At 43.9% G+C, this 24332-nt stretch overlaps 1 protein-coding gene across 10 annotated transcripts in view; it reads right to left on the minus strand.

The window, feature by feature from the left end:
• The window catches only part of ARHGAP26 (Rho GTPase activating protein 26), a 431053-nt gene that overhangs the window by 323372 nt on the left and 83349 nt on the right, over window positions 1-24332 (minus strand). For 9 of the 10 annotated variants that reach the window (XR_013445819.1, XR_013445818.1, XR_013445821.1 and 6 more), the window contains exons 2-4: window positions 6431-6526; window positions 4843-4904; window positions 508-579 (exon numbers count right to left, since the gene is read on the minus strand). Coding sequence is in view for 6 of the 10 variants with exons in the window: in XM_078067362.1 (XP_077923488.1) it covers window positions 508-579; window positions 4843-4904; window positions 6431-6526 (230 nt within the window). In the remaining 4 variants the exon portion in view is untranslated. The remainder of the gene's footprint in view (window positions 1-507; window positions 580-4842; window positions 4905-6430; window positions 6527-24332) is intronic. The other variant, XM_078067363.1, reaches the window with a different exon arrangement.

Here is a 24332-nt window from a genome sequence, read left to right on the forward strand (position 1 = left end):
ACCGGGACCTAGAAGTTGAAGCAGTCCTGCTTTTTGACCTGCACCATGTAGAATGTGTATTTTTAAATTATTTGCTAACATCTTTTTAAACCAGGAAATTTCAAAGAAAACTCTGACTTCTCAGTTTCTCTTGAAAAATTTCAAAATCTGGCAACAAAGGGTGCATTTTCACTCAGCAAAAATGAGCTCAGAACAGGGTTGCCAGGCCCTCAGGGCCCAGTTTGCAACCTCCTGGTCTATGCTCTGAGCCCTGGACCTCTGCAGTAAGTACAATTCTACCTTGTCCAAGCACAGATGTATCTACTAACACAAGGAGGCATGGTTTCTACCTTTGCATGATTTCTGAACTAGCACAAAACGATTAGGTAACAAAATACTAGAATGACTGCTCTGGGGTTGACCACTCAATCTTACTTCAGACACCTGTGAGTAACAGATGAGCCACTACATGAAATCCAAACACAAGGATGCCCTAGAATCCAAGAACAAGGTTTGAGTAATTCTCACCTTGGCAGCCCCAATCTGCTCCTTTCGAAACTTCTCCAAGGGAGTGATGAGCACCTCGCTGGCATTCTCAATCTGGTGAGGAAAACCAAGGCAGGGGAGTGGGCTAGACTCATACACATAAAAGCAAGTATCAGTTAAGAATTCTAGCAGTTCTGGCACAAAATGCCTCCCTGTGTCTCACTTTAAAATTTGAGTAAGCAGGGCCCTGGTGGCTCGGTCAGTTAAGCGTCTGACTCTTGATTTAAGCTCAGGGTGTGATCCCCGGGACCTGGGATCGAGCCCTGCACCAGGCTCCCTGCTCAGCAGGAAATTTGCTTCTCCCTCTCCCTCTGACCCTCCCCCCTGCTTTGCTCTTGCTAGCTTGCTCTAATGAATAAATTAAAATCTTAAAAATAATAAAAATAATAAAAACGAGTACTTCTAAAAACGTAAGCGACCATGTAAAGGCAGAGGGGGAACTGGTGACAGGATAGCATCTAAATTTCAGCTTCAGGTACATCTTGTGAATGCCCATTCACCCAAACTATATTTAAGTAGAAATATTTTAGGTAGATCAACACTGAGTCTAGGTTAAGAACAAGAAACACCTTTGGACATGAGGTAGCATGAAAACCTGCCAAGCCTGACTTCATGTATTCCTACCAGAACTGGACTAGAATCAGGACATCTGTGCCTCCAGACCACTGGCTGCCTCTCAACTTCATCCCCACCACTCACTCCATCAGGTCCTATATGCCAACCATATCATCACCCCCATGCACCTCAAATGCACAAAACTTGTCCCATTTCCAGGCTTTTGCATCTAGACATTCCATCCCCAAATGTTCTCATGGATGACTCATTTCTTATTCTAATTGAGGTCTTGGCTTAAAGGTCACCTCTTTAAGAAAGCCTTCCATGATGACCAGCATACTCCAAAGAAACTTCTCGCTACCCCACCAAAGTGTTTTCTTCAGAAGATGTAAGCCAGCTAAAGTTTTCTAATTCACCACTATACACACACACACATAGCACTCTTATAAATGTTCACTTGCCTAACCATTTTCCCCCAAACACAGAGGAGTGCTGAAACAAAGAAGCACTCGAATATTTTTCAATGACTAAATGAATGAATGAATTATTTCTTGACTAGCTGCCAACTGTGTGACCATAGGCAAAGTATTTAACCTCTCTGGGCTCTAATTTCCTCATCTGCCAAATGAGTAGGCTGGATTGTTCCAGCTCTAAGATTCTATGGTCTATTCTAAGGGAGTAAAATATTTTACAATCTTTCCTTTTAAGTCATTCACTGCTCACTTGTCGCTCAACTAATTATTTCAGAAATCTTGATACAACAAAGCATTATTTTTCTAAATCACATGCATATACATCACAATGAAACCAACAGAGTAAATGCCAGAAGCCAAAGATGGACACAGCCAAGAACTAACTGAGCAATGGGAGGAATAAAAGGTGGCACGTCTCCAAATTCATTGCCATTTGCTTTTTTCTTAATTTTGAGAGCACTTATCTAGGAAGAGAGCATTTTAACATGAGGGTTGCAATGTTTAACTTGTTTGATTTTTATTATTATTTGATGTTGCTTAATGGGCTCACTTGTTTAAGTCTTCCACAAACCAAGGATAAGTCTCCGAAGCTCACAGTGGTGTGCTGAGCCCCTAAGCCACTGATTCTCAGCCTAAGCTGCATGTCAAGCTCACCTGGGAAGCTTCTCAAAATTCCAATGTCCAGGCTACACTTCAAACCAATAAAATCAGAATCTCTGTACTTCATCCCAGGCATCAGTATATTTTAAACTTCCCAAGTTGTTCCAATGGGCATCCATGATTGAGAATCTAGCCTTAAGGAGATGCTAAATACACAAAAGCAGTAACTACTCACCTGGGAACGAGGATGCCCAAGACCCTGTCCCAGTCCTTCTACTGCTTGCTATTTGCCTTCACAAGACCTCAGTTTTCCCATGTGGCCAATGAAAGACTACAGTGAGAAATAAGGTTGTTCTGGGTCTAAGATTCTAGGACTGTGTAATTTCCACTCAATTCCAAGCACTATACTGATGGGTCAGACACATGAAATGATTATCAGACACAATGTGGTAAATGGAGAATCAGAGACATGAACGGGATACTAAGAAATACAAAGCATGGCCAAATATCCCAGGGAGTCAGAGAAGGCTTCCCAAAAAGGTGTGGTTTTGCAAAGCTGAGCTGAATTGATGAGGATGAGGAGGCAGGGAAGAGGCTTGCAATGGCTAGATACTCGGACGCACACAGCAGAAACTCAGTTCACTGACATTAATAATAAAATTGCAGAGGCAAGCTGAAGAGTATAATCCAGTCATTGTTCTCTTACCACGGGCCATAGCAATCTGCAGGGTATTCAGCATGATTTGCTTACCACACCCCCCACCCACAAATACTGACTCGGCCAAGAATCAGACTCAAAAAAATCACTTCCCTTTCTTGGGCAGTAGCACGTGCACAAACACACAAGCTTCCCCCTGCTTCCACCCACCACCAACCCTGCTGCAGCCACCAGCGTCCTGATTCTGCTTCAAGCACCCAAAAATGAGCAATCAAGGAAAATAGACACTATTTCTGTCTCTCTGTGCAGGGCAGGTGAGAGCTTCTGCTCTGTTGAGAATTTCAAAGAAATTCCCCCATTCTTTGGTTTAATACAAATTTGGGTTTGAATCCAGACTGTGATACTTTTTAACTATGTGATCTTGGGCATGTTAATTAACCATTCTAAACCTCAATATCTTTATCTAGACACTGGGATGATATAGGTACCACCTCGCCGAGTCACCATATGGGTTAAAATTTAAAATGTGTGCATACGTAATATCTTGGTCGAGGCTATGGACTAAGCAGCATCTCCTCAAAACTTATATGGGGAAGCCCTAACCTCTATTAATTAAACGAAGAGGCTATTAGACGTAGGTGGCTCTAATGCTCTAGCAGCCTACATAAGCCGACCAAAACCCAAGGCTGTAAATCCCTCAAGGTTAAGAAATGGAAACAACTAGGCTTTCCCAAATAAGGCAACAGCCTGAGATACAGCCAATCAAGTAATTTCCTTGCTACTTCCATATGTTCTCTATAAAAGTCTTTGCCCTATAGTTCTGTTAGTAGAGCTTTCCTAAAGATTTCCAGTTTGCTACTGTCCAATCTGAACCAATTTTTGTTCAAATAAAGTTTTAAAGATATGTCTCATTTTATCATTTAATACCCCCAGCGTGACACTATCTGGAGATGAAGTCTTGGGAAGATAATTAGGTCATCAGGGTAGAATCCTCACAATGGGATTAATGCCCTTCTAAGCCAAGACTGAAGAGCCATTCTGCCCCCTTTCTCTCCCATTTAAGGACACAGCAAGAAGGTGGCCATGTGCAAGCCAAGAAAAGGGTCCTCACCAGGAACCAAATCAGTTGGTTCCTTGATCTTGGACTACCCAGTCTCCACAACTGTGAGAAATCAATATTTGTTGTGTAAGCCATCCAGCCCACGGTATTTTGGTATGGCAGTCTAAGCAGATTAAGACAGTAGACTTAGTCTCAAATGATCAGTTTTAGCATGGGAAGAGACGAAAAATCATTGATAGACTCTTCCTAGGCCCCTGTAGCACCATTAGCTTAGGGACAAGCCTTCCTGGGGACAAATCAGCATGCAGCCAGCAGGGGGATTTCAAATCAGGCTTCATTCTTGGTATCTCAGGGATAAGGAGAGGATGCAAAAGAACTTGTGAATGCGGAATCCCTCATCTGTTGATGTTCTGCCACGTCAGCATTAGAATACAGAAGGTATTTTTTAAGAACCTGAGGATCAGCATTTGATTCTTGGTTTTGCACAGTGCCTCCCTTTGAAGAACCTCTTATAATTATCATCATTTACTACATGCCCACTTCCTGGGTGCATACTAGAGGGCAGGCACTGGGTTAGGCGTTTCCGAATAAAGAGTGAAGGAGTGCCCTTCAAAAGCTCTTGGGTAAGTTTACTAAAATGAGGAAAGCAGGGAGCAGAGTATGACACCTTCATTCCCACTCTGCCTGTAGGGAATCGGAGGCCCCCAAAGTTAACTAATTCAAAAGATCCACCCATAAGTCATACCTTACGGGTGCACCTTACAGTGAATCTTTGGGAGGCAAACAACGTGGCTCTAACGTTATCAACAGTTTGCAATGTTTCCAACCTTGCAAAGATGAGAAGATGAGGCTTGCTCAAGAGTTCAAAACACTCAAGTGGTAGAGGCTGGACTCGAACCCAGTTCTTCTGACAACAAATCTCTTGACATGACCACACTGTATGGGAGCAAGAGCAGCCCAGCCATACTCACCATCCGTATCCGCTCATCTTCAAGATTCCTGAGGACAGTGGCAAACTCCTGCAAAGACCTTGCTGGAAAAGAGAAAGTACCATGAAAGGGACAGAGAAATGGGCCTTTGGGAGCCTTTCCAGGTACAGCTATTATGTTATGGACTGAAATCCCTTGACACATGCAGAATCCTAAAGTCAATTGCTTCCCAAGGCTCCCCTTATCTTTTAATCATTAACCATCCAGGATGACCCCCGAATGCAGGTTAATTTCACCTGGCACTCTAGCTGGGAAAGGATTTCCTTCAAGGACCTGCCTGTTCCTGAGACTACCCAGGACTGATGAGGTGCTGGCCAGCTTCCAGACCATAGGCTGAAAAGGGCAGAGTTCTGCTTGGGAGTTGAAGGATTTCCTGCCCAGGATTTGACCTCTTCAACCGTAGCTGTGGGACTGCGTCAGAAATCAACCTTTCCTCTGGTATCACAACTACACCAATATAGCTCGCAACAGAAGCCACATCAAGCCACTTATTAATATAATGCAGCCTGCAGCATGGTGGTCAGACACGGAGAGTCCCCACTAGAATTATTCCCAAAGGCAAAAGGCAGTAAGTCCAGTAGCCCTGAGGATATTCAGGACATACACGTAATGTTGGGGAGCTCCAGGAGTTAACTACAGTGATGCATTTTCATTGCTCTCAGCTATCTCCCAGCTGCCTTCCCTCACCCCCAGATCCTGGCACTCTGTGTAACAACAGGGATTCAATAAGCATTTGACAACTTTTTCAATCCTTGCTCACCCCTGGAGCTAACCAAGATGCCCAATGTATGAAGAGTCAAGGGCAATGACTAGACCCTGCCAGACACAGGTGTCTTGACACTGCAAATCCTCTGTGCTCAGCATTGCCTACAAGAGACAGAAGGTAACAGTGAAAAGAAAAGCAGCACAGCAATCAACAGTAACCCCACCCTCAGCCTCTGGTTAAGGAAAGGCAGAGGGGAGCTGGACACCAAGCTCTTCTGTCCATCTGAAGGCAGCCGCAGCAACGTAGCTCCAGCTGACAACTGCCAGGCCTGAATGTGGGGCCAGCTGATCAGATCCTCCAGTTTTCAAAGAGGTGGAAAACCAGAACTTTACACAAATTCAATTTATATGTTAATTCGATTTTAAAAAATGAGTGCCAAAGAAAACATGGTTGTTGTACTCTGATTTCAGCCCACAAACTATCATTTGCAACCTGTAATTCTTCCCTCATCAACCTGTAATTCTTCCCTCATCTACCTCTCTTCTGTTCTTGCTCTCAGTTCTGTAGTACTTGGGCAAAGAAAAGTCACAAAAACAGCCAGAAGCAAAACATTACAGGAGGCTGGAGAGAAGAACCCCACTGCAAACCTTCAAGCTGCCTCCTACAGGCCCAAGGGTGAGAGAGGCAGTCTCAGAACTCTGAGGAAAAGCCCAGAGTAGCCCCTCACTTCACTCTGCCCCCTCCACTGTTGGTGTGGACTTAATTTATGACACTTAGATACTTCCTATCACAGGAAAAAGGCTCAGCAAGGACGCTGACAGTTATGATAAACAGTGACTCATCAGACACACGGTTAAGACTTACCTATACACATTTCATCATCTGTTTCTGCATCTCCTATGCACTGAAATTTAAATTCATTTAAGGAATCGGCAAATTTCCTCTTCGCCAAAGACAAATCTAGCAAGAAAAAGAGTAAAAAATATGAATTACTGACGTAAATTGATTTTCATATTTGCTGAACGTTTTAGTCCTACTAATGTAGCAGCTAGATTTGTTCCTGAGGCTATTTCAAACACAACATAAATTCAAAATACTGAACAGCTGTTTCTAACCTGAAATTCTGACTCACTTGAAAAATTACTATTTCTGTTACTTTGCTTTAACCATTCCGGTCCCAGTTCTAATTCCTTAAGCCACACAGTGAGTCCTGTCATGTACGTTTGTCACAGGTGGGAATCCAGGAGGAAGCGTGGGTCAGAGCAGATCTCAGTATCCACAACCCTGTGGGTCAGCCCTGCCACGAACCTCCCACGTAATCAGCCCTGCCGGGTACCTCCCATGTGGTCCGGCATTAGGTAGGGAGCGGGAAGAAAAGGCATGGAAGTGCCCCATTCCCACGACACAGGAGCTCCCGGACTCTTTATTCTGACTCAAGCACACGTGAGGCCGAGTTCTCACAACCCTCTCAGTTTCCCTCATGAGGAGAGTGACCAGCCAGCCTGACAAATTTCCGTGTGAACCATTTCCCTGGGTCATCGCGTTCCCGCTGCCACAAGAACAAAGCCCTGGCAATGTTCTGAGTTGGGGTAAAAACACACCCCACATATGTTATCTATAAAGAAAGCTTTTGGAAACCCTTGTCAAATTTAAAAAATAAAATAAGCTTTCATCTAAGGCAGTATTAAAAGCAAATGATCCCTCCTGAACCCTCAGCTTCTGTTAAGGGTATAAAACCACCCAGGTACCTTTAAGTGGCCTGACAGACACAGCTGCTCAGTACAAATGTGCTTAACTTAATTCCATGTGCAGCCTTCCTGCAGATTAGGCTAATCATTCAAATTACCCTCATAGATGTTTCCCTTATTGAAGGGGAAATGGTATTATGTCCAAATTCTCAGAGGAGGGAAATAGGAGGCATAACTGGCAACCTGCACTGGCTTTAATGAGATAGGGGGAGGAGGTTGGGAGGATTCTGGCTTCACAGATCAACATAATCTAATGGAACAAAAGCATCCATGGTCTTCCGCTCTTCTCTTTTTTAGTTCCCAGATCTGTTCCTTAAAGTGAGGGGTCATGTTTTTTTTCCACCTTTTGGTTTTATTTGTTTCCTCTCTGTGTACCTGGCAGTGCATCCTGCTCAGTGCATGCTGAATAATGTATGTGTGGAGGGGGGTGTACAAGTTCAACTGCTGGCGTGCAGCTCGCCGATCCCAGAGCTTATTCCAAGCAGCAGCTGCCGTGGAAGAGCCCGGCTAAGCAGTCCTTCTGCTCTCAGGTCTGGGGCTCAGGGTTACCACACAGACAGCAGGGGCTCCTGCTCGGAGACCACCCTCCTACAGGCTCGGATGACATGAATCCCAAGATAGCATGGCTTATGCAAGGCCCTCTGCTCTACACCAAAAGATGAAGACACTTGAAGTGGAGAAGCAGAACCCAGGAGCCACCAGCCAATAGTCTCTGGTCTCTCCCTGGTTCAGTCACTTTAATGCAATGGTCCTTGGCAAAAAGTCCAAAGATGCTGGCAGAGGAATCAGCCGTCTCCTAAAACTGGCCGACCCACGCTGAGGATCTCCCTAAGAATACAAATCACTCCCTGGCAAGTCAAGAAAGAAACTGATTCATCTCAAAGTCAGAACACTGTGGGGAGGAAAGACAGCAGGCCACAGGCAGGATAAGATAAAGGAAGAATCACCTTTCAGAGTGGAAGACAAAGCCCCCAAGAAGGCCAAAGAGTATCAGGTATAGAATGAGGGCATGGCTGTGCTCAGTCTCATTGTAGTCAGAATGTCTTCTGATCAGAACTCACAAAGAAAGGCTTGAGCCAAGAGTAAGACTAGAGTTGCTTCTCTATCCACCTAACAATCCTCTATGCCTCCCCCCTTGGCAAGAAAGACTCAAGCTGGACAAGCATCTCCACACAGTGGAAGAAAGGTGAAACATAAGGCAGGCTTGGGAAACCTTCCAACACGTACCCGAGAAGCTGTGCTGCCAGGAGCAGCTCTCAGTGAGGATCCAGGAGTGGCTAATAATGCACAACGGGGCCTTTGTGGGGCCTTTTCATAGGAGGACCCATTTAACCTGGAGCAGGGCCTATTAGCTTATGACCAGAAAGTAACCTTATTTCGTTGTCGAAAGGGACACCCCACCACAACACAAACCTGAGAAGCCATTGGGCCCCACAAAGCTGATAAGGAGGCCTCTCCCCTTGACAAAAGAATTAGGTAGTGAGTACTGGAGTCCATGCTGGGTTGTAGGCCAGTGAGCATAGCTAGACAGACTAAAATTCCCAATTATTGGAATCTGAAAAGAAATTCACCATGGGCTTGAATGGCTCATGCCTGAGAGAGAAATCTTGGTAAAGGTGTAGGGGGACACTGGGTATTTTGCTTGTTCAGCATCCACTCCCCAGTCTTTGGATCAGCAGCTCAAGCTTGCTTTGTTTTATTTTTTTTTTAAAGATTTTATTTATTTATTTATCAGAGAGACAGCACAAGCAGGGGGAGAGGCAGGCAGAGGGAGAAGCAGGCTCCCCGCTGAGCAAGAAGCCCAATGTGGGACTCAATCCCAGGACCCCGGGATCACGACCTGAGCCAAAGGCAGACGCTTAACTGACTGAGCCACCCAGGTGTCCCTCAAGCTTGCTCTGAAGAACCTCCCCCTTTATACTTGCCTTGCATGGGGTCCTGGTTGTAGGCTGATCAGCCCCTTCCCCAGCCCCTTGCCCTCACCCCAACCTCACCTGGCTCCTGTGTTCAAATTTCAGCTCCACCATTTCCTAGAAGTGTAAGTAACCTAGGTTAGGCCTAACTTCTTGGTCGCCTCGCCTGACATAAGTTGTCAGCCCCACCTAACCCATTAGATTGTCAGGAGACCCAGGGAGATACACTACACAAGCACTCTGTACACTGTAAGCTTCAGTTCTAGGCAAGGCTGGGCTATTCTTCCCTAAATGTGAATCCTGCAATGATGGTAAGCAGGACTACCTGTGTTGAGAACTCAGCTGAGTTAGAGGAGTGACATAAGAGCACACAGCTCAAACGTGGGGATCTAGGACGTTATCAGCTCTTGGGACCCAAGATCCTTGTAGCATGTGGATACACCATGATGCCTCACCCTGTTAAGATAAAACCCTCTCTGTTACTTGGGACAATGGAGAAGACACCCTTTAAAAAGATCACCTAAAACACAGATTCTTGTCTACTTCAACCCAAAACGACTGGTAGAATCTTATGTAGACGATCAACTCTGCCATGCAGCTACAGGGGGATCTCTTTCTGCAGCTTTCTCTGTGATGCAACAGGAATCTAACATGCACACACCAGTAGGAGGAGTGGAGAAAGCAGAGAGGCTGGTACCAGCACTGAGTGCATGCCAAGCTTCATGACACCCTGCTCATATAACCCCACTGTTTCATGTTCAGTGCAAGATACACCAAGGCACCAAAGGTCAATGATATTTACTGTGCAGAAACATCTGTTGCTAGAAAGGCAGAATGCCGGCCAGGACAGACAGGAGTCGTAACTGGCAGCTTCTGGGGAGGACAAGTATTTGCCTTACAGAATTAAGTCTCTTCTGGGGGAGGAGACCAGGCAGCTAAGGGACACAGAAGCAGCTAGAAGTCTGGGTCTTGAGGGACCGCTCTCAAAGGTGTCTGCAACTAGAGGAACAAAGGGAAGTGCCCTTCTCTTCCTGCGGATGCCATGCTCTTGCCTCCCCGGATACTCATCTGCACAGAGTGTTAAGAGAATTTAACCTAAGTACCAATTCTTTTTTCAGTAAAAGAAGGTTGATACTTTTTTTTTTTTTTTAAGTTAGGATCTACCTTCAGTTACACAAGCTTTACCTCGGTACCACAAGTCAAACCATTCCCATTTTCTCCTTGGGGAAAATTTAACATCCATGTGCACACACAAATACACCATGATGAAGGACTTGAGGTAACCTTACCATTACATTTATTTCAGTGCATCTTTTACCTTTCTTTGACCTCTAAAGTTACCAGAACTGTATATAACTATCCATAAAATTTTCTACTCCTTGGTCACATCTCCCTGGATTTAGAAACTGATTACAGTTATTGAAGTCCAACTGCTAAGGTAAGTATTTTCGACAAGAATGGCCTGTTGGCTGCTTAAAGCACAAACACTGAAGTCCTCAGGCCTAGCTAATCTCTCCCTTCTCTGAAAGCCAATTACACTTACTCTCTGTGCCTGATCACCTTGTATTTGGAATGATTCCAGAACCATGCATGAGTGGTTCCCTGGCATAATGCACAGTAATACCTGAGATGGGCCCGGACAAGGCGGCCCTCAAGACATGTTGTACTGATCTGACTGGGCAGAGCAACAGATGTTGGCTTATAGGTGGGATATCTGAGATGGCCCAATAAGAGGACCCACAGTGAGGGCTGAGAGGTGGACATGAGTCCCCAAGACTGCAGCTTTGCCACAACTCCCATTCTCAGGTAAACTTACCACTCTCTAAACCAAACTCTCTCTCCTCTCCTACCCTCTCAAAAAAGGGCCAACCAAGGACCTCTTCCTGCATCCCCAGTTTGGCAAAGAGCACCACCATCTGTCTTGCCACATAAGTCAAAGTCACACACCAAAGTGTTGCCCCTGGTAGCACAGTGTCCTTCCCAAGTGTGTCTGTTTTGCCTCCTAAGCATCTCAGTTCTATTCACTCTTCCCCATCACCATCAGCAACCCCTAAATCAAATGCCCCCATTTGCCTGGGTAACTGCACAAATGCCTCTGCTCTGGTCCCCCATACCCATTTTTGTTCTTCCAATCAGTTCTCCCCCCAGTCACGTCAGCTCCAATAGTGAATCCTGCGATGGGTTCCCAGAGTTCTAAAAACCAAGACCAAAGTCCCTCCCAAAATCTGAGAAGCCTTGCAGGACCTGGGCCCCCAATTCCCTTTCTGGGTTCTGCCAGCTCCTTGAACGTCCTGCTCATACCTGCAGCCCTTAGCTCAGAAGTTCGGTCCTCCAAAAAGCCTGCCCTGACTTCTGTAACCAGGCCAACCCCTACCCTACCTTCACTCTAAGTCCTATGCCCCTCCTTTTTTTTTTTTTTTCTTTTTTTTTTGTGCCTCCTTCTTCATAGCAATTTTATATTGTTCAGGTGGTAATTCTATTAGTACCTCCCCAACTAGTAAATTCCTTAAGGGTAGGGATTGTGTCTCTTCATGCTCACCACTATGTCCTCACAAGCTAGCACATCACCTGGCTGAGAGCAGGAGTAACAGAAAGAACAAAGGCGGAGGGGAAGTTGGGCACTCTGCTGGTTCACTGCACTCATCAAAGGTGAAATTCCTGATTATATAATTCACAGATGAAAAAAAGCTGATTAGATATATATTAGGAGAAACTTCAAACTTAGATAAGTCTGGCTGAAGCTTGTATATATAGGAATATGCTTTCTGTTAACATAAAACCACCTCCCCTAATGTTGTCTGTTGAGGAAGATTCCCACAGACCTGCAGAGAGCCACCAGCAGACACAGGAAGTAAAACCTTCTCTATAACCAAGAAACCAGGAGAAATGGGCTATAAATATGTCTGCTGTTGGCCACAACCATGTGTGCCCTTTCAGCCCAGCCTGTCCTGTCCCCAAGCCAGGAGCTAAAACAGATGAAGGCAGAGTTCCAGAGACACTTCTCTTTTTCCGCATACCTGGAAAAGCTGAAAACATATCCTATCAGAAACCGTGCTTGGGGACAGGCATTTCCCAATCTGCGTGTGGCATTTTAAACTTAGTGCCACTGCTTAACCGTAAGAAAAGCAAGTGATGTTCCTTTGTTTGTTCTACAGCCTGAAACCCTGCACTTCAGGAGCAGAAAGACACAGTGTTCAGATCCTACACAAAATACCCCTATAGCATTCATCTAGTTTCTGTGATGCAGTCTTACCTGTGGCCACTAGGTGGCGATGGACTGTACCAGAGAAAGGGTGCTAATAAACCAAGGAGAAATGACAAAGTCAGCCTCAAATGTAGTGCTGGGCACAGATGAAGACACCCAGCCGAGAAGGGAAATGTCCAGTGGGCACTCAATCAGCAATGCAGGGAGAGTCCCTGGCATCCATGGGGGAAGAAATGCCCTAATACATTCAGAGGACCCTTGCTTGTTCATCTTACCGGTTCAAGCCTGAGATGGAGGGGAAGGGCTGGAGGGATGAAGTCACCACCAGCATGTCTCTTACATTCTTTCAAATCTGGCTAGAACAGACTCAGAAAACCGCTCATGTCACCAGAGGATGATATGCCCACCAGTCGTATCAACCACCACATCATGTGCGTTCTGATTATACATCCGTGTGCTTTTCCAGAGGCCATTTCCCTAAAATTCTATTTCCTAAATGAGGCCATAGTCAACACAGACTCTGGAGAATTTGTTTTTCCAACCAGAGCACTAAGGCTAATGAAATTTTCAGAGTTGATTTTTAAAATGAAATTCAATAGAAGAAAGGGGCTTCACCCTTTTCCAGATAAGGTTTCTAATTCTATCTATATGGAAACATCCTTAAGAATAATATGGGAGATCCAAACTCGTCTTTGTCTACATCAAAATAAGTGTAAATATATGATGCATTCGTTTATAGGGTACTTACTATGTAATATGTACCTACTAAGTACTTTAACTCATTTTGTCCTCACAATCATCCTACGAGTAGGAATTATTATTTCCATTTTGCAGATGGGGAAACAGATTCAGAGATTAAATAACATGCCATGGTCACATAGCTAATGAATGGTAGTATAAGAAACCTGGTCCCTCTGACTCCAAAACTCTCAACTACTATACTCTATGGCCTAACCTTCTCAAATATTTGAGACTCTTCTATCAATGTACTCAAAGAAATAAAAGAATGATACAGATACATTTCATATCCTTTAGGAGAATGTAATTCAGAAGGACCTCATCTGTGTACAGTAAGTCCTCCCTTACCTGTGGTTTCAGTTGCCTGCCATCCCCCTCAGTCTATAAGCAGATGACTCGCCTGACTTAATGTCAGAAGGTCAGTAGTAACCTAATGCTATGTCACAATGCCTACGTCATTCACTTCATGTCACCTCGTCACATAGGCATTTTATCATCTCACATCATCACAAGAAGGGTGAGTACAATAAGGTATTTTGAGAGACATTCCACATTCACATAACTTTCATCACAGTCTATTGTTTTAACTGTTCTACTGTATTTGTAATTATTGTTGTTAATATCTCACTGCGCCTAATTTATAAATTAAACTTTATCATTGGTATATATGTGTATATACCTAGTACAGGGCTATAATCTAAGTACAGGGGGACAAAAACATAGTATATACAGGTCTCAGTGCTATCTGTGGTTTCAAGGCATCCACTGGGGGACCTTGGAACATATCCCTTGTGGATAGGGGGAGGAGAAGGACTACTGTATATGAACTTATAAACTAAGGTAAAACAGGCTAGAGCAATCAAAGTAGGAAAAAAAAAATTCAGAAGTGCAAGCAGGATATTACTCCAGTTAGGGCCATTGGCAGAATCATCCCAGAAAAAAAAGAATAGGGAGTAGCATTTGAAAAGAGCCTTAAAAGTTCAGTAGTTCAGGGGCGCCTGGGTGGCTCAGTCGTTAAGCGTCTGCCTTCGGCTCAGGTCATGGTCCCAGGGTCCTGGGATCGAGCCCCGCATCGGGCTCCCTGCTCAGTGGGAAGCCTGCTTCTCCCTCTCCCACTCCCCCTGCTTGTGTTCCCTCTCTCACTGTGTCTCTCCCTGTCAAGTAAATAAATAAAATCTTTAAAAAAAAAAAAAAGTTCAGTAGTTCAGTATAATTTGAATTTGTAGAAATGAGAGGAGGTGCAGGGCAGGGTAAACAGGCATGGGAAGGTATTCTAGAAGTAGCAACAAGAAGCAAAGAGATGCAAAAGCAGAGGACCCAAGGTCAAACAGCAGGCAGTTGCTTGATAGAAAGAAGGTAAGACTAGGAAAAGGGGTTAGAATCATGGGAGGACTGGAATGCCAAGCTAAGGAATTTAGACGTCATCCCTAAAGAAATGGTAACCATATTTTTATAAAGAAGACAGATAAGATCAACTTGAAGATTAATTATGACTTTTACTAAGGAGCTGGCCCAGAACTTCATTTTAGGACTTCTACTCTGACTTCCCATCCTGCTTCACTGCCAAAAACATACAACCACAGTCAAAGGGCTTTCTCCTTGTGGGATGACCAGATGGCAGAGGACACCTCTCAACCTTGACACTGGGTACAAAGACCACAGGTCAGCCAGAGATAATGAGAAAATGAGGGATTCAGAGAATCTCTGCTCCCTACTGAAAACTCCAAGTTCACATCTGGATTATGAGGGCTCAGTAGCACCCCCACTACAGACAGGTAATAATATACAAAGATATATACTAAGACAACTGTATATCCAAAGTGCTACATTAGCTGTTCTTCTTAAGAACACGGGGAGTTTAAGTCCTAGGACGTGATCTTTTATGAAGAAATTCCAGACTAGCTTATTGTCACATAATAGGTACTCAAAAAACATTTGCTCATCAAGGACCGATATGTTAAATGATTTAAGTCAGCATCAGACCTATAATGAAAACTCAAGCCCAAAAGAGCCCAGGCCTAAATGTGCATTGCTCAGTCCTGACACAAAGCAGAGAGCAAGGACACAGAGAACTGAGGGACTGGATTCAGAACAATTACATTTGCATAAAGCTCCAAGACCTTCTAAGACAGTGGGTCAGTACAAGAAAAACTCCCTCGAGGGAAACAATGGTGATTTGCTTGGTTAAAACAAAGAACCCCATTTTAAGAGGGACTGATCAAGTGAAAGAGCAAAAAAGAAAGGGTATTTCCATGCAGTTCAAGTGTAAACGTCACACACACACACACACACACACATTTAGTCTAGGTCAATTCAGAAGAGTATGAAGTGTGTGGACTCGCAAACATGGGTTCAAACCCTGGATCTGCCAATTACCAGCTCTAGGACTGGGCAAATGGCTCAACCTTTCCAAGAGTCTCTGTCACGATGAAGGTAACAAGTACCTCACAGGCTTGTTGTGGGAATTAAAAAGGAAGAAAAAACAATGTGAGCAGAACACAGGGTTGCCTAGATGCTGGTTTTCTTTCCTTCCCACAGGCACAGGCTGAACACAGGTTGGAGACAAGAGAATCAACAAAATGAGAACCATAATTAGCTTTAAGAATTAAGGAATTTCTGTCTCATCAATTCACCTAACTGACCAAATACAGGTATCCCGTTTTTCTGAAGTTCGACCTACACCACTTCACTTTAACAAAGTATGTCCCTTAGTACCTATTTTCACTAACCAAAAGAAATCCAAAAAGGATTTTTCCGTTCACGTGGAAAGGGAAAACAGCATTCAGTGTTTGTGGTGCAGTGAGCTGTGCGTGGAGCACCTAGAGCGGCCATAGTTTTGAACTGCGTCTGTGAGCATCTGTGTTTTATCTCAATTTATTTTGCGCATCCGTTAGCAAGACATGTCCTAAACTACCCGAAAAGCCTGAGAGAAGTTATTTTGGGGCTCCAGGGAAGCTTGAAAATTTTTCCACGTAAATTAATAGTAATTGCTTCTTCACTGTATCCCATTCTAGCTTAGGAAAGGTTTCACTGGAACACTCTACTTGTGGATAGTGCGGTAAACCTGTAGCCTCCTTCTAATGAACTAGCTACTGAAAATACATTTGAGTCCTTAAAGGTTTTCCTCAGATGCTTAGAAAACTCTAACATACCTACAGAATTAAAATTTCTTTTTACCCCTTGCAGATGAAAGGAAAAGCAAAAACCCTGGACGAAATAACAGTATTTTTTATCTGAACAGTAACTCAAAGTAGTGTGCATGTCTTCTTGCAAAGTTTATTGGCCTAAGTGGTGCCTCTTATATGAACTGAGGCTAAGAATGATATCATGAAATCCTTCTCGCCCACTGAGTGGGGAAGGAGCCCAGCCCCAAGTAAAAAAGAATCAGAATGCTAACAAGACATCCAAGATAAAGGGGCTTGATAGGATGCACAGACCTGAAATGCCTAACTTCCTGAGAAGGTGGTATATGTGTTTCACTCCTCAAATAGGCACACTTAAGAAAAGCGGGGAAGGGTTAAGAAGAGATCACAGGAGTCAGAGCAAAGGGTCTGCAGTAAGATCAAGTCACACTAGAACTTAAAGACCAGAGGGTCTAGATGGGGCAGAGCTAGAACTCAGGCAGAGAATGGTGAGCTTCCTCTAGCTCGACACCACTCCACTACTATTATGCTCAACATAGAAGAGGGAACAGTATGAGGGAGGGGCAGTTGATCCTGGCTTGGGCCTCAAGACTTAGCTTCTGCTTCTACAATGTCTGACCACCTTAGAGCAGTGCTTCTCAAACTTTAACATGCACCCCAAACCAGGTCACCTTGTTAAAATGCTGATTCAGTAGGCCTGGGAGTATGCATTTCGAACAAGTTTCCAGGTGATACCAATGTTGCTAGTCCAGGCATCACACTCTCCAAGTCAAGGTATGGGATTCCCAACAGAGACCCTGAGAGTCAAGATCACAGTGTTTTTCTCCTTCCAAGCCCAGCACCTAGAGCACACAGGACCTCAGTATATATTCAAAGAATGGACTCCTTGAAAGGACTTCAACTGTTGCACAAAAAACAGAATGGAAGCTAGAGTAAGAATCAGAAACAGGCTGCATCCTTGCTCACCCAGGAACAACACCTGTGAACCTGGGGAAAGTAAATTAATACCTTAGACTTAGAGAACTCTTTGAAAACCAGAAGGATGGCCAGTGATCTTTAAGGTCCCTTCTGGCTCTAAAATTCCACCCAAAGTATTTTTCCTGTGCATTTTTAAAAATTATATTAATGGTCAGGGTATACACTGGCAATTCCTATAGCAAGGCACACCTCTGTCATTCTCAGATAGCAGTTTCCAAATTTCCAACTGAGAGAACATAGACTCTGTTAGTCTCAGCAAATAACCATAGCAACTAATAGCCCCAAATAAAATGATGTCTTCACAATGATGTGCTGGCTCAATTAGATTAAGAGGGTGACGTGTACCATCTCAAAATTTATGGTTGTAAACTTAGAGCAAAAGCCAGACTTTCTTGGAAGAGATTTTTAAGAAAAAAAAAGGGTGGGGGGGGGGGGTTATGGGTGCCTTGCCAATAAAATGAAGAAGGGACAGGGAGCCAGAAAAACGGAGATGAGAAACTGGAACAGAACTGCCCTGCCTATCCAGGTCCACGCAGACAAGGCCCAGGCACCCACATGGGAATCCCACCACTTCCACCAGGGAGTTATCAAGCAACTGCATTTTGTCCTCCTTCTGTGCCTTTCTTCATGCACATAATAAAAGGAAAATGAATACTGCTACCTCAGAAAAGACCTGAGGGATTTACCAAAGGGACCATGAAGCTCTTAAGTGAAAAAGGGGATAACTGCAAAGGAGTCTATCCAGGTTGATAATGGATTTCCAAGCCAAATTCTCCACAGGTCATCCAGGATGCAGATGTTCATGGTCCAAGGTCTTGAGATTAAAGCTGGAATTGTGAAGCAAAAACCCAACATCTGTAAGATCTAGAACTCCGGCCTTACCGCACCCCCCGGTTTGCCTCTTTCAGCATCTGTGCAATCACAGTCACTCTGAACACATTCAGGCAAGCAAGAATCTCATGTGCAAAGCAGGAAATGGGAAGCCAAGGCCCATCAGCTCCCTATAATCCCTGATCCTTTTCTAACAAAGGACAGGACAGGACAGGAAAGGAAAGGGAAAAAAGCAAACCAAAAACCCAGCCCAAAGAATCCGGGCTTAAATTGCATTCAAATGTAAACAACAATTTCTGTTAACAAGAAAGTCCCAAAGAGAAGAACCTTGAGATAATGCACAAAATCAGATCCACCTCCAGCTGCTCTCCTCAACAGCTAAGATGAATGTGAGCATAGTCAAAGCAAGACAAGGCACTGTGAGTAAAGAGAGGCCTTCCACCAGCCAATCAAGCCTAGAATAATGAGGAAGCACTAGAATAATGAGTAAACTCAAAATCCCCCCTCAGCCATCTATAAGGTCTCTGTACTTATTTCCACCTGTATGAACTCAGGTGGGAGGGGGTGGGAGGGGAGGGTGCCTCCAGGGAGTTCTGTGAGTAAAGAGATGATGCTCAGTAGTGCTTAGCACCCGGCCTGCAGCAAGCACTCAAAAAAACAATAGATATTAATAGTATTCAGTATTACCCAAGGACGTAATAACTAATATGTCAGGGTGATTTATTACTGTATAAAAATCAGAGGACAGCAACTTGGCCTCCTACCACCCACCTTTACACCCCCCTACCTTGCTGACCTCTGACCATTATTATGATATAAATAGAATCTATCTAATGCCCGGGCACAGCTCAAACATCCCCACTAATACCACAGGAAGCAGGGCAGCCGCTCCTCAGCATCAGAATAAGTTCCATTTAAAAAGGAAAAACTGCCTGTCTCCCCGTGGATTAAATTAACATTTCCTGAAGAAAAAAAAAAAAAAGCACATAATGTTTCTGAACAGAGCCACACCTAATAACATCCTCAGAGATTAGTTTCACTTTCTTTTATCCCCTGTTCAATGCGCCACTTCCCTGCTGCACCTAAGGGAGGCTGTACTGCTCCTGGGAGCAGGCAGGGCGGCAAGGTGGGCAACACTGCCCTCCACACACTTCCCAAGGAAAGCCCTGGTTCCCTGCCATGTTGCTTCCTTAGCAGCTCTGCCCCAGTCAGATAAGAAATCGTGCTTCAGCTAGTTCCACACCATCACAGGATTTGACAGGCCAGCTTAATGTTTCTCCAAATACGCTGAACATCAACTGTGAAAGACCTGCCTTGGGAGCATATCCCAGCCACCGCCATTAAAATTCCAGGGCTGGGGCCCAGGAATCTGGGCTCGCAGGTGATTCTTATGCAGGCTGAAGTGAGAGAACCGCCACCATCTAAGCCCTCCGAACATCTAGTACCATGTACCAATATTGGAACTTCTCCTGATTACAAAGGTAGAGCTGCAAGGAACAAGCCAGAACTTCTAGTTCCTGACAATAGGTTTACAAATGTTCCCAAAGCAGGCAATTGATGCTTGTAGAGGAAGAAATCTAAGTGACAGTAGAGGTGGGAGGAGGGAACACTGTAATTCAATTTAAAAGTCACAAATTCTGAATCCTTAGCCTTTTTCCAAAAGTGTTCTTAATCATGTCTCTTATTCCAAAGCCCACACGAGCACCCAGGAAGGCAGCTCTGTTTAGGGCCTGATTTGTACAGACCCTGCTTATGGCACCAGGAGCTGATGAATGGCCCTGGTGCTGCCTGCCTAGAAAGCCATCCGGAAACCATGCTTCCCAAAGAAGTGACAGCCGCCTGCAGCGCCTGAGAAGCCAAGCACTCTTGGACCGCAGGCCTGGGCTAGGGCTGCCAATAAGGATCTGCCCTGTTAATCTCTGGCTGAGCGTGCAAAAAGTAAACCTGACACAGACTCAAGTGAATCCAGGATTCAGGCTGCCAGGCAGCTGAGAGAAAGGACTATAACTTTGTGGACATGCAACCCATGCAGTCCCTCTGGAACCCACACTGAGAAGGGCCACTTGGCTTAATGCTATCCTGCCACCATCCTGACATTTAAAATTGTATCTCTAAACTTGTGTTTTGTAAGTGAAGTCTGATGGGATAAGCAGAGCAGAGATCTCCAACATGGGTGACAGGCGTGTCCACCAGGGCCGCTTGCAGCCCCAGGTACATATGGTGTTTGCAATGCCCAATAGCCCAGAACTCTGGTGGACCTACGATGTATGAAAGTTGAGCTAGACCAAAACCAAGTACAAGGTAAGCGTGTCACGTCTGTAAGTGAGTGAGCAGGAATGCTGACAGCCCTGCGAGGCCACGTTTTCCTTACAAATCAAAACTTAGCAAATGCAAAAAGAAGGCATTCTAAGAAACATGAATGACCAAGGGACCGTGCCATAGCCTTTCTTACTCATGTTATTTCCCTGGTTAAGTCAACCACTCAATGCTGACCATAAAGACACAACATGGGGAAAGATTAAGCAACCCACAGACCCTTGCCCCTTCGGGTCCTTCCTTACTCATCAGTAAGACAAAGGTAAAGAATGTTCGTAAAATGTTTGAATTTGAAGACATGAAACAAAAACAGCTGAACTAGGGTGTCCTAGGGTGTTTTTTCACAGAAATAGAACAAGCTATCTTAAAATCTGTATGGAACTACAAAAGACCCCAAACAGCCAAAGTAATCTTGAGAAAGAAAAAAGCTGATGGCATTCTGCTCCAATCGCAAACTACAATACAAAGCTATAGTAATGAAAACAGTATGGTACTGGCATTAAAACAGATGCACAGATCAATGGAACAGAAGACAGAGCCCAGAAATAGACCCACATATAGATGGTAGATCAATTTATAACAAAGGAACCAAGAATATACGATGGAGAAAAAAAAACAGTCTATAAAAAATGGTGTTGGGAAGGGGCGCCTGGGTGGCTCAGTCATTAAGCGTCTGCCCTCAGCTCAGGTCATGATCCCGGGGTCCTGGGATCGAGTCCCACATCGGGCTCCCTGCTCGGCGGGAAGCCTGCTTCTCCCTCTCCCACTCCCCCTGCTTGTGTTCCCTCTCTCTCTGTCTCTCTCTCTGTCAAATAAATAAATCAAAATCTTTAAAAATAATAAAAAAAATGGTGTTGGGAAAACTGAACAGCCACATGAATGAAAGAATGACACTGGACCACTATCTCACACTACACACAAAAATCAACTCAAAATGGATTTAAGACTTGGAAAGAAGACCTGAAACCATAAAACTCCTACAAGGGAATCTCCTTGACATCAGTCTTGGTGATGATTTTCTGGATTTGACATGAAAAGCAAAGGCAACAAAAGTAAAAATAAACAAGGGGGACTACATCAAACTAAAAGTTTCCTGTACAGCAAAGGAATCCATTAAAAAAATGAGAAGGCAACCCAATGAATGGAACAAACTATTTGCAAATCCTATATAAGGGGCTAATACCCAAAGACTCATGCAAAAGCAAAAAAAAAAAAAAAAAAAAAAAATAGGCTGAGGGATCTGAATGGACATTTTTCCAATGACCTACAGAAGGCCAGTGGGTACATGAAAAGGTGCTCAACATCACCCATCACCAGGAAATTAAAACAAATGTTGGCAAGGATGTGGAAAAAGAGAGAACCCTGTGCACTGTCAGAGGGAATGTAAACAGATACAACCACTATGTAAAACACTGTAGAAGTGCTTCAAAAAAATAAAAATAGAACTACCCAAGGATCCAGCAAGTCCACTTCTGAGTATCTCTCTGAAGAAGAAGAAAAAAAAAAAAGAAAAACCACTAATTTGAAAAGATACATATATCCCTATGTTCACTGCAGCTTTGTTTACAATAGCCAAGACAGGAAAAAAACCTAAGTGTCTATCCATGGATGAATGAATAAAGAAAACTGAAAACGTGGGTGTGTGTGTGTGTGTGTGTGTGTGTGTACATATACACAGCAAATATATCTATATATTTGTATATATCTATATATGGTGGAATATTATTCAGCCATAAAAAATAATGAAATCCTGCCATTTGTGACAACATGGATCAACCCTGAGGGCATTATGTTAAGCAAAATAATCAGAGAGAGAAAAACAACGTAAGTCTCACTTATGCATGGAATCTAAAACAAAACAAAACAAAAACAAAAGCAACAACAACACAAGGTCATAGTACAGAAGAGACTGGTGATGGCCAGAGGCAGGGGTAGGAGTGGGCAAAATGGGTGAAGGTGGTCAAAAGGTACAAATTTCACATTATAAAATAAATAACAGGATGTGAAGTACAGCACGGTGACTACATTTATAATAATACTGTACTGCATACTTGAAAGCTGCTAAGAGAATAGATCTTGTAAGTTGTCACCACAAGGAAAAAAATTTAACTGTGTATGGTGACAGATATTAACTAGACTTACTGTAGTGATCATTTCACAATACAAATATCAAATCATTATGGTATACATCTGAAACTGATGTTATGTCAATTATACCTCAAAAAAAAAAGATCTATGAACACACACACACACACAGTTGAGTTAGCTTGTGCAGTGCTTCCAATGTTCTAATAAGAACAAAATTAATATGCATCTGAGCTACAGAATATGAATTATGTAATTTCAGTGATTCCACATGCAAGTCAGCTGATCTATTTACATGTAAAATTGGCACTGCACAATAAAGACAAACAGTAAAATTCATACTAATAGTGTAAACTTTTATTTTTAAGTTATTTTTATTTTTATTTTTAAGTAATCTCTATACGCAATACAGGGCTCAAACTCACAAGTCCAAGATCAAGAGTTATACACTCCACTGAGAGAGCCAGTCAGGCACCCCAAATTTTTTTAATAGCAAATAAAAACACCGTAAGTCAACAGAGATACCATCAAAGAAAGGCTTTATATTGTAATACCTTTGACAGTCCAGGTTCGTGCTCTATGAATAAGGGCCCATAGGTAAGTAGCTAGTCCTGGACACAGAAACACCTGGGATTCCTTTTCCACCTGCATTAACTTTCTCATTTCCTCCAACTGCTACCTTGAGGAAGACCTCCATTCCTGCGGCATAGCCAAACCCAGGCCAGCACCACCTCTGGTCTGGACTCCTAACTGGCCTTCCCACTTCCTCCTGGACCCCCTCCAGACTGTTTTTCACTCAGCTGACCAGGATGGCCTTTCCAAAAAGCAGATGTGATCTTGTCACTGCCCCTTCCACACCCTCTCCAACTGTAACTCTTCCTTTTCATTTCAAAATCTGCCCAAGGCCTACAAAACACGTCTCATCTGCACAGCCTCCTGGCCTCGCCTACCCTCACTACTCCAGCCCCACCAGCGCGCTCAGATGCTCTAACGCGCGGGAACCATGCCAGCCTCGAAGCCTGGCACAATGTGCTCCCTCTGCCCAGGAAGGAATCCTGTACCCGCGAGCCCTCATCAGACTGGAGCACTCCCCCAAACCTCTCCACCCTTCAGATTCCACTTGAAGGGTCACTTCCTGTGGGAAGTGGCCTTCTCTCATCCTCCACCCACTCCCAATGGTAAACGCCCACCGCTCCCTAGAATTTCCCTTCCCATCCCTTTACACGATAGCTAATTTCCTTTAATTCTGGTAACTGTTTAATGTGTACTACCTGATGAGATTATAAACACAAGGCAAGCAGTACCAACATCTGTTTTGTTCAGAAAAGGACAGTATTCGTAGTTCTAGCATGTAGTATTCCCCAAACCAATAAATGCATACAAACAGGCAGCTGACTCTTCTTCTTAAGAGTTCGGTCAGGAGAATGACAAACCCTGCAATTCCCTTTTTACTCAAAGAGAAAGCTGAAAGCTGGGTCACAGAAATGAAGACCCAACAGCCATCCCATTATTTACGCCATTACAGACACAAAATGAAACAACCGGAACCACATTTCCTAGGCTTAGCCTTGGAAGCCACAAAACACACATTCCCCACCGTCTTCCTCACCCAACAATATGCCTATGTTCTCAAGGTACTGCTAGTTCTATTTTAAAATCACTTTGCCTATAGGCAAATGATAGGCAAAGAATTTGCATTTGTACCTCTAGACAGCCTATCTAGAATCTTAAATAATCTGATGACAAATTGTGCCAATTAGTATCATGTAAATGCAGAAGCCATCCTTTCTAATACATCAGGTATCACTA

The sequence above is a fragment of the Halichoerus grypus genome, chromosome 2, assembly GCF_964656455.1.
Source record: "Halichoerus grypus chromosome 2, mHalGry1.hap1.1, whole genome shotgun sequence".
Lineage (NCBI taxonomy): Eukaryota > Metazoa > Chordata > Mammalia > Carnivora > Phocidae > Halichoerus > Halichoerus grypus.